At 43.2% G+C, this 11,351-nt stretch overlaps 1 protein-coding gene across 3 annotated transcripts in view; it reads left to right on the top strand.

Annotated features, from left to right (window-relative positions):
• The first annotated feature begins 4,585 nt into the window (after positions 1 to 4,585).
• Positions 4,586 to 11,351, top strand: part of ITM2B (integral membrane protein 2B) — a 29,368-nt gene continuing 22,602 nt past the window's right edge. For 2 of the 3 annotated variants that reach the window (XR_014818884.1, XM_005652339.4), the window contains exon 1: positions 4,586 to 4,855. Coding sequence is in view for 2 of the 3 variants with exons in the window: in XM_005652339.4 (XP_005652396.3) it covers positions 4,739 to 4,855 (117 nt within the window). In the remaining variant the exon portion in view is untranslated. 3 annotated transcript variants of the gene reach the window in all.

Genomic DNA, 11,351 nt, shown 5'->3' with positions numbered 1-11,351 from the left:
GAATGCCAGATCAATCTGCATAGAGACGCTTTTTTTAAAAAACAGGTTATTTGCAGCAATGTTCAGCAATTCCCTCGGGAAAAATTCCACACTACTCATTCCAACACACACGCAGATTTACGGCTCCATCCGCCCTCCGCAGCTGTTTTTCCCCCACATTACTCAGCATATACCCTCTCCCAGAGGCTGCTCTTTCTCTTGCTCAGTCCTCTTCTGCGGTCCTGTTGTTCCTCTTCATGATTTTTCCTCCACTCACGTGTTCTTCCTCTTCCTTTCGCTTCATCCAAATCCTTTCCATTCTTCCAACTAATATCCTGCCTCCTCTGTGAAAACTTACCAGGCCACTCCAGGTCATTCTAGCCTCCAATGTCATACTCTGAATAGTTGGTTTATTTGTGGAGTATTACTGATAAAATCTGAGGCATGGGAAGGTTTAAGCAAGACTAGGGCTCAGGGAGTTCCCATTGCGGCTCAGCGGTAATGAACCTGACTAGTATCCTTGAGGATGTGGGTTCAATCCTTGGCCTTACTCAGTGAGTTAAGGATCCGGCATTTGCTGTGGTTGTGGCTGCAGCTCCAATTCGACCCCTAAACTGGGAGGTTCCATATGCCACAGGTGCAGTCCTAAAAAAGCCAAAAAAAATAAAAAATAAAAAAAAACGGCTAAGGTTCAGGTCTGAACAGATTCTGTCTGTTGAACTATCTTTGTGACTTTCTTCACTAACTCTCAAAATCTCTCTCTTTTAATTTTTTTTTTTTTTTTTTTTTTTTTAGGGTATATGGAAGTTCCCAGGCTAGGGGGTCAAATCGGAGCTGCAGCCGCCAGCCTATGCCACAGCCACAGTAACTTGGGATCTAAGCTGCATCTGCCACCTACACCACAGCTCCCAGCAATGCCAGATCCTTAATCCACTGAGTGAGGCCAGAGATGGAATCTGAGTCCTCATGGATCCTAGTCGGGTTCTTTAAACACTGAATCATGAATGGAACTCCTTTACTTGCTTATCTTTTCTTTTTTTTTTTCCTCCCTCTCTTTAAAATGTGAAGACACACACCCACCGTTTTTTTTGTTGGGTTTTTTTTTTGGCCGTGCCCGTGGCACATGGAAGTTCCCAGGCCAGGGATTGAAAACATGCATCTCAGCGGTGACCCAAGCCACTGCAGCGACAACACCACCATATCCTTAAGCCTCTGCACCACAAGAGAACTCTCGAAGATACACATCTTAAGCATGAATGCCCTAGAAAGCCAGGCTTTAGAGGAGGGCAAACAATAGATGGCAACTAGAGAACTAAAGCACCCAGTGGAACATATGCAGTCTTTTCAGAAACAAAACAAAGTAAAAATCCCAATGCCACAATCAATTAAATCAAGAGAACTGCATTTATCAAGACAATTAATTTACCAAAAGGTGGGTTTATTACACCCCAAGATTCTGAGAAGAAAAAAAAAAGAAATCTTCTCCAAACTAATTAATTCAATTCATCAAGGAAAACAATGAGATGGTATAAAATAAAATAAAATAATTGGAAAACATATATAGTATGGAAGAAGGGAGGTGATAAGAAATAGAAACTCGAAGGTAAGAAATTCAGAAAAATATAAGGATATCGGAAGTTAGGAAGCAGAGGGAATTCCTGTTGTGGCTCAGTAGAAACGAATCTGACCAGTATCCATGAGGACATAGGTTCGATCCCTGGCCTCACTCAGTGGGTTAAGGAACCAGCGTTGCCGTGAGCTGTGGTGTAGGTCACAGACGCAGCTTGGATCTGGCGTTGATGTGGCTGTGGTATAGGCCAGCCCGGCAGCTGTAGCTCTGTTTAGACCCCTAGCCTAGGAACTTCATATGGTTCGGGCGAGGCCCTAAAAAAAAAAAAAAAAAAAAAAAAGGAAGGAGAGAGAAAAACAGTGTTTGCTTAATTAAGCCTGAAGAGAAGCAAGTAGAAGAAACCTTCACTTTTTGCCCAGAAACACTGTTTTTGATAAACGCTGAGACAAAGCCACAAGGTGTCCAGCTACAGCCACACATTGTTAGGGGGGAAGGTGTTAAATGGCTTATTCAGAGTTGTCCTTTCACTAAGGGTCCCATGTTTGCAAAAATGTTCTCCCAATCAACCTGCTAAATTTGGAGGCGAATGCTCAGAAGGTATGGAGAAGTAAAGACCCTGAGCGGGGATCCTTTTCCAAGCACGTTACACAAACCTAAATGATCTACGATTCCTGAATTTATTTCACGGACCCTAGTTTGTCTTCCTGTTTTCTTATTCCCTCAACATCAATGTGGAAAAGAAAACAGAGGTCTTCTACGACTCCCTTAACATTTGCTAGTTAGTGGTAACTTATGACTCTGTTTTTAACTTTCTTTTGTTGAGTCATTGACTTTCATCCTGCCCCACTCAGTTTCCAGGGTCATTGGGCAAACTTTTATAAATCACGGGACTGGATTTGTTTTGTTTGGTCTGGATCCAGCTTCTTTATTATCTCTACTGTTGTGTACTACACAGTTTTGGAGACGCACCAGATAAAATGGAGAAACAAAACAAGGAGATTATTCCCAGACTGTTTGCCAACTGATTTTAAACTGTTGCTTGCTGCTGGTACACGAAACAAAGAGTCGTCTTTTATTCCTGAATCTTTTAGACTAGACGTGGTGGTTAATCTCTGGTTCTGTCACACTCCTTTGTTCTTTGCCTCAGTTTCCTAATTTGTTTAATAGTGTTCATAATTTAGTTCTCTTCCCTGATTCTAATGCAAAAGACAAAACCTTGAGTATTTTCCCACCATTCCATCCTAACAAAAAGAGGAGCAGGAAGGATATATGTATAGTCATGTATAATCCTCCAGATCTTTTTATTTTTTTTTGTCTTTTTGCCATTTCTTGGGCTGCTCCCGCGGCACATGGAGGTTCCCAGGCTGGGGGTTGAATCAGAGCTGTAGCTGCTGGCCTACACCAGAGCCACAGCAACTTGGGATCCAAGCCGACTCTGCAACCTACAGCACAGCTCACAGCAATGCCGGATCCTTAACCCACTGAGCAAGGCCAGGGATCAAACCCTAAACGTCATGGTTCCTAGTCGGATTCGTTAACCACTGAGCCACAACGGGAACTCCCTTCCAGATCTTGCTTCAAGAATTTCTTGGTCTTCAACTGGAATGTCTCAGGAAATCTATGAGACTATGCCAGTTCACAGAATCAACCCCACAGAGTTGATCTCTGGATAAGGGAGGCCCAGAGCGTCTAAATAAGTGGCTGCAAGTCATACGGCTCTTTAGGGTCAGAACTCAGCAGGACTGGAACCTAAATCTTACTATTTGCAATTGAACATTTAATTCATTTTCACTCAAATTTTGGAATGCCTACCGCAGACTCAAGGTTTGGGCTGGGTTACTATGATCTGAAAGATTCTGGGAACTTGGAATGTTTTGCAGGGAATGGTGATCTGATTCTATGCAGAGACTAAGAGACCTAACCCCCTCCTTGAGCAGAGCCAAATCCCCCAGAACCTCAGACTCAGTCTACTTTTTTCATGGTTGACTCAGGGAAGAGCTGACGCAGCTGAAACATTCTAGGGTACACCCACATCCAGGGTTGAACCAGGACAGAGGCGGGTGGAAAAAGGGTACAAGATCAACCATTTATCCAAAGAGCCATCTGTTGACACAGTCATTAACCCAGTAACAGTGCGAGCCAGAATCCTCTCTCCAATTAGTTGCAAACGAAATCTCTTCCAAACATAACTCTGCATTATCCATAAGATTTTTTTAATTTTGCAGAAAGCTACAAAAGACTCATCATCAAATATGAATCACAAATCAGCCTTGTGTGCATGTGGGTTTTGTCCAAGTCGACACAAGTAGGGAACATTTTGTTTCCGAAATCTGAGATGTATGAAACACAAATCTGCCAAGAGTCTTCCTCCGAACTGCTCTGGGACTAGGCAGGGCAGCCACTGACCTTGCTAGGGCGGGGGGCGAGGGGTGAGGGGCGGGGGTGAGGTGGGGTGGAGGGTGGAGAAGAAAAGGCAAGTCTGAGTAGAGTAACGCCCTTGGGTGAGGTCCGGGAAGATAAAGTAGTCAGATCACTTGGATAGAGCGAACTCAACATTTCTTTGCTCCACTGAGCCGGTTCCATAATAAAGTGAGAAAATGGAGGTGTAAACGCCCCCAAATTCCACGGCCTTTCGATTCCTGGTTGACACCAGGCAGGGAATGGTGGGCTGCTGCTGCCAGAGGTTAATCCATTGTCCGCGGCGCACCCAGGAAAGTTCACCTGCTTTTGCTCCAAAGCTGCAACCTTGTGCTCAGTGGCAAACTGATTGGAAACGAATTCAGAACTGCAAAACTCACGCCCGCACGCAGAAGGACCCCTTCCTTCCCAGCCGGATCCCTCCTTCCACCCAGGGTCAGACTCCCCAACACATCTGCACTTCGGGTCAGCCTGCTCGACCCCGCCCGGCCCGCCTCCGACCCCGCCCCCTGTGCCCCCCTCCCGGTTTGCCCGCCTCTGGCCCCGCCTTCGGGGGAGGGGGGCCGAGCGAGCCGTCGCCGCCCTCGCCTGGGAGCTGCGAGGCTTCAGTAACCCTGCAGCAGTAGCCACCTCTGTCGCTGCGGAGCTGCTTGTCTCCGGTTGCTGCTGAGCCGCGTTCGGAGCCCTGCCGAGGAGGCTGCAGCCGTAGCCAGGAGCCCGCAGCCCGCGCCCGAGCCCGCAGCCGCCGCCGAGGGCGCCCCAGGCCGCGCCATGGTGAAGGTGACGTTCAACTCGGCTCTGGCCCAGAAGGAGGCCAAGAAGGACGAGCCCAAGAGCGGAGAGGAGGCGCTCATCATCCCCCCCGACACCATCGCGGTGGACTGCAAGGTCCGAGGGCCAGGGCTCGGGGGAGAGGGCGCTGGGCCCGCGGGGAGAGCTGGTGGGGCCGGGGCGGCTCTGCGCCCGAGGAGGCGCGGGACAGGCTCCCCGAGAGGGCCGACCTCTCCTTTTTCGCAGGCTGCTCCCCTTTCTTGTCCGGCGCAGCTTCTTTGTGAGAAAGTGCGTGTGCAGAAAGCGGAGCCGGGAGCGGGGGCTTGGGGGAGGCCTGGAGCGAGGAGGCCCGTTGGAGAACTGTGCCGAGTGCACGGTCGTTGGTGCAGTCGGGGAATGTGCGTGGGGCCGGGACTGGGTTCGGTGGACCTGGAGCCCAGCGACGACATGCAAAACAACAAAAACAACAACAGAGTTTGGCACTTCCTCCCAGTATAAATAATGTGTCTAAAATGGCTGACATCATAACAAGCCTAAACCTCTCTTGCTTCTTACTTTCGTTTCCAGGCTAAACAGCCCTTGGACTAAGTCTGGCTCCTGTAAGCCTCTTAATTTTAAAAGCCTTTTCTTCTTCACCTTCTCATTTCCCACGGCCTTTCGGTACTGGCAGACGAAGTTCACGGTGGGGTCCGGAGACGGGGCAAGGGAGCGGGTGAGGGGAGAAAGCAAGGTGACGGTCTGCTCAGTTGGTTCTGGCTGTTAATTTATAATTAAAGCACATATGCCCGGTGAAGATCAGTAATTACCATGTGGATGTTAGTGCAAAACCGACAATTAATTTTAAATTATATCAGTATCTTTACGAGAACCCCTTACGCTAAGTGAAACTAAACGTTAAGAAACTTGTCCTATGTCCCTTTTTAAATGGTCCTTAATTTTAGAAAAATCTCTCTTTTAGCCCTAAGCAAAAATGACGAAAGGAACCGTAATTGTGCTAAGTTTTAGTGCTTACAATATCATTTGAGACATGATGGTAATTGTCGCAGAAGTTAAATAGGAAAGCCTCACAGCCTCTTTCTACCAGATCTTTATTTAGGCTGCTAAAATTTAATCCTAGAGAAATTAATTGTAGAAGTTATTTAGGTTGCATCGTTTATTTCTGAATTTTTCGTTAGCATTTTTCCAGACCTGTTATAAGTAGGGTGTTTTAACTAAGTTAAAACTGAGTTTTACCTTTAAAAAAATAGTTTGTGCAGGTATGAGTAATAAGCATTTTTTATATGGTCTGATGAAAATTACTGCTATTCAAAGGAAAACACACTGTAAGAAAGTGTGTGAAAAATAACATGTTGGTTTGGACGTGCCTGTACTCATTTTTTGGAAATATTCTAGTTAAAAACACAAACACGAGGAGTTGAGTTTTAAATGACTGCCTTGCCCTGAAATAGGAAGTGGACTGATTCCCTAAAAGGATTAAGAGTTTTGGTATTGGTATTGTTTTCCTGAATCCATTGCAAATAGTCCTGGTCTTAAGAGAAAATGTTTGGAATCCACAGAGGATAATTCCTGCAGCAAATTATTATCTTAGCTCTATGTTTATCTAACATTCATTGTACCTAAAATAGATAGGTGGTCAAGTGCCTGGTCATAACAGACTGAAATACTTATATATATAGAGATTAGGTAGATTTTAATCCTTTGTCCATCTTTTCAAAAATCCTATAAACATATATAACTCCTCCCATTTAAAAAATAGAGAAAGCATCGGATGGTGTTACTTCAGAAAGCTTTTCCCTGTCCTGTAGTGAAGGAGATTTGACACTCTGAACTGAAATCAGAGTTAATTTACTGGACAGCTTTAAATGTGACTTTTCACATTTTCTATCATTTCTGAAATGGGGACTGCACATTTTCAAAATTTCTCAAAGTTCCACCGTATCCAAATATTATGGTCAGAGCAGCAGTAAGAGTAACCATTCATAGCTCCGTGCTTTGTTTTCCCAGATCTCCATATCCAAATTAAAATATTGGAATTAAGCTGTGAGAGCCCGAGTCTTCCTTCCTTTATAACCACATAGCAGTCGTGGATGGATTTGGCAGATAATGCAATGACGAAATCTTTTTCTAGCTATACGCTCAAAGATTTCTTCAGTGAGTGACAAAATAGTGCTCTGCATTAAAAGTGGAATCCTTATAATCAGTATCTTAACAGTAAATGAAGACCTTAATAACAGACGGTCATGAAAGAATTTGCCATCTCTTCATCTGAGATCCTGGGCCGTGATTACATAATGTTCTCTGGTTCTTTGGGGTGACGATATGGTAACCGCTGAGTTAGTCTCTGAGTTCTGCACAGAATCAGCCTTCCTGTGTTTGCCTAGGGCATTTCCTTGCCTGGTTGGTCGAGAGGATCCAGTTAAGCTAGTTAGGAGCCAGAACTCCAGAACAAGGACTTAGAATACCTTTAACTCTCCTTGACCACAGTATTCCGAAGGCCATGGTGTCGCAAAACGCACTCTTTAAGGATCGCCTGCTCTGGGGTCATCTGGAATTCTGGTTTTAAAATGCAGATTTTTCAAGTCTTATGCCATAAAAATTCTCATCACTCCAGTCAGCTGGCTTATGTAACACCCATTCCAATACTTTTACACTGCTGCTGTCTTTTGCTATTTCTTTAGCTCTTTTCTCACTGCAGGGTGAGAAACCTCTGGAAACAGGTCCATCTCCCCATTTTTCAAAGCTATCTTTTCAGTAGCTATTAACCCCAACAGCCATATCTTGATTGTATTATTTCAACTACCTCGGTTGTAACCTTTCCCCACATGTTTCTCTTTAACTGTTTTCCCCTTCCTGCACCTGTCCTAATTGGCACAGAGCTATCAGAGGTGTAGAGCACGACCTCTGTTTCGTATAACAGAGGTGAATTTGAAATTATATGCATGGTTTATGTTCTAGGCGGCCGTTCATTCATGAGTGTTTGTGTCTTTAACTTTGGAAAATGGTTTGTCACATAGGTGCACGTATCAAAGAAAATATTCAGTGTCCTGAGTCTGATGTCCCAATTTTGTCATTCTCCAACTGCTTGATCTTGGGCTTAAGTTTTCAGATTTCTTTATCTCTAAGATGACGGGCTAGGACCAGATGGTCTATAAAGGACTCTTCCCATTTTAAAATTCTATGAAAATGCTAGAATTACATAATTATATTTGGCAGGAATCGAATTGTTTTCACTGTGAAAAATAACAACTACCTCCTCACCCTATCCAGACTGTTGCCCTTCTTCCTCCCCCTGATCGGCTTGTTACATTCCTTCCTCATATTAGTAGCCGTGGGTCACAGAGAAAGGAGATAGATAGAGGTATTATGTAATCAGCTAAATTTTCCTTTTGGGTTAACCTCCCTGTAGAACAGTAGTTGTCAATAATTCTTTGTTGTCATGCCTCGTTAGGAAATGCCTTTCCCAAGGTCAGGCCTCGAAGAAGGTCAAGTTTGCTTCGTAGTTACCCCTGCAAGCTGTTTTGCTGAGAGTGTTGCTTCTCCTCAGCCCTGCATTGGGGGTGTAGTTGTAGACATCCTTAAAAGGAAGAGGAAAGTAAAGTGCTCTTGGAGGGGAGACGGTGGGGCAGGAGGGACGCCTAAGAAGTGAAGGGCTGCTAACTCGGCAAGTTCTAAGTTATGCATCACAAAATGGCTATTTGGATCCCAGTCCTTTCCGCTTTCTGGCATTTCCGTTTGCATAAGCAGGGCTGATGGGTTTGGTAATTTAGCTTTTCGCTGGTGCTGGTGTTCTTCCTATTTTTCGGCTTGGGGTTCAGGGGAGGAGGAGGAGGAACATCAAATATGATGACATTTACTGAAATGTTTCCGTCTTTAGAGCAGGGATTGGGAGCTTTGTTCCTTTTAACAAAAGTGCGTATCATTACCCAGTTGTGTAATTTCGTGCTTGTAAACATTGGCCAGTGGAAAAACCGCAGTTCAGTTCTGCATGAGGGTATTGAGGTCTGCGATGGGGGGTTCGTGCTGGGAGATGAATTAATCGGCCCTGTGCATACCGAGTGACTTGGCAGGACCTCCTGTGTGCACGTGCCTCATGGGCTCCTGCTGCTGCTGCAGAAATTGGACAAGGTTGCAGGTGGAGACATGTCACCTGCTTGGGGTCTTCCCAGTGTCATCTTAAGTATATTTTCTTCGGATGAGACAGAAGAAGTATATTATTCTTGGCAAAGTCATAAATCTGTAAGACATGATGGAATTCAGCTCTGCCATGTAAGAAGTTTGAGTGAATAGAAGTATTGTTTTAATACTTTTGGAACACATGGGACAGGCCTTTTAAAATTGATTTAGAATTAGAAAGTTTTCACTGGGAGTTCCCCTTGTGGCGCAGCAGAAATGAATCTGATTAACAACCATGAGGTTGTGGGTTCAATCCCTGGCCTCGCTCAGTGGGTGAAGGCTCTGGCGTTGCTGTGAGCTGTGGTGTAGGTCACTAGTAGCTGTAACTCCAATTCCACCCCTAGCCTGGGAACTTCCATATGCCATGGGTGCGGCCCTAAAAAGCAAAAAAAAAAAAAAAGTTTTCATTGGATATTGCCAAAGCTTGATGTAAGGTGGGACATTTTATTTCTCTTATTTGTTCTTTCATACCATACCTTAAATATCCAGAGTGTCTGTTTAAAAGGCATTTTCTTTTTCCAAAAGGAAAATGCTTTCTGAATTCATACTGTAACTAAAACTTCTTAGATTCCTTTGTATATCATGATGTCAGTAGACGAAAAGCCAGAAAATTTGTCTTCAAAATGACATCAGTGAATCCATCCTCTTAAACTTTGGCACTTTTTATTACTTCTTAGACTAAAGGAGTTAAGGACTTTGCCGTCAAAGGACTTTTTCAGGCCGTAACTGCTTCCCCTTAAAATAAAGGATTTGAATTTGATGGTGCTGAATTTATGAATGTGATGGTTTTTGTCTATAGAAAGTTGTAACACTGGAGCTATGTTTTCAAGAAGCTTATGTGTAAAGAGTTATTTCCTGGCTCTCTTATTTTCTTTGCAAAGAGCTTAACAGTGAAAGTTTTATAGGGTAGATGACTGAAAGTTGAAAGTTAGAAATATTGTTTATAGCTATGACCCTAAGAACATCATTAAAAAATCATTTAATTGTGATTATCCCCTTTAATCAGTATTTATGATACATATACTTAATAGCTTTAAAGAAATCTGCAGTATAATCCTATTTATGTGTTACCAACAGTTTTAAATGATTGAAGATTTTTTGAGCTTCTTAATTTATCAGAGGAGAAAAAGAACTTTATGAAATATTTCTATAATTCTGCCATTCGGGAAAATCAAGTAAGAATTAGCATAGGCTTTTTATTTTTAAACAGGAATTTCAGTCTTGAGTTTCAGAAATGAAAACATTATTCTTGTTTTTATGATAGAGGGATGTTTTAATTTGTCATTTAGTACTTATCTTTTAATGTTGCTTGTATAACTTAGAGCTAATGTATATTTGTGAGAAGAGAAATTAATGTTGAAATTAAATTTGCTCAATTTATAAATCCTAAACATTTTCAAGTGAAATATGTAGGGAGTTTATTTGGGATATTAACACTAGGTATGGAGTTAGGTATTTAATACTTTTGAAATAGCTGCATAAGCCTTTTTTGGCATGGTTGAATTTCATATTTTAAAAAATGAGAAGTTTTAATGGCGTTTTATATATTTGAATGTTTAACTTGTAATGCCAAGATTATTTTTAAAAACTTAAGCATGTGTTTTGCAGAATAGGTTTAGAATAAAGCTTTAATTCTTGGATAGTTTTCTCTGCTTTAAATATGATTATGATGTTTAAAAATTATTTAATATGAAAGCCAAAAAGCTAAGTTGCATTGCTAAGTAAATCACTTACTGCAGCATCCAGAAGAGGAACAGGAATCATCTTTATGCTGGGAGAAATAACTGCAAGAGTCAGTCCATCTAAGTCTGCATTTCTTTTTTTCTTTTTTCTTTTTTCTTGTTTTTTTTTTTTTTTTTTTTTCATCTTTTTGCCATTTCTTGGGCCTCTCCCGCGGCATATGGAGGCTCCCAGGCGAGGGGTCTAATAGGAGCTGTAGCTGCCGGCCTACACCAGAGCCACAGCAACACCAGATCTGAGCCATGTCTGTAACCTACACCACAGCTCATGGCAACACCGGATCCTTAACCCACTAAGCAAGGCCAGGGATCGGACCCGCAACCTCATGGTTCCTAGTCGGATTCGTTAACCACTGAGCCACGACGGGAACTCCTAGGTCTGCATTTCTTAAAATTCATTTTGTCAGCCAGCCCTAAGTATTTCTGTTCTGCTATATGTACTATGTCAGGTTGGGGGTTTTTCGTTTGTTTTTTAGGGCAGTACCCGTGGCATATGGAGGTTCCCAGGTTAGGGGTCTAATCGGAGCTGCAGCTGTCAGTCTACGCCACAGCAACGCCATGTCGTTAACCCACTGAGCAAGGCCAGGGATCGAACCCGCAACCTCATGGTTCCCAGTCAGATTCGATTCCACTCTGCCACAGCAGGAACCTCTAAACTATGTCAGTTTTTTAATTTTTAAATTTTAAAAAAGCTTTCTCCT

The sequence above is a fragment of the Sus scrofa genome, chromosome 11 (genome assembly GCF_054392235.1).
Source record: "Sus scrofa isolate SSC_HxYL_T2T_F1_AM1 chromosome 11, Sscrofa_HxYL_maternal_Yorkshire_Landrace_v2.0, whole genome shotgun sequence".
Lineage (NCBI taxonomy): Eukaryota > Metazoa > Chordata > Mammalia > Artiodactyla > Suidae > Sus > Sus scrofa.
The sequence above is the reverse complement of the archived record's forward strand: the minus strand, read 5'-3'. Positions and strand labels throughout refer to the sequence as shown.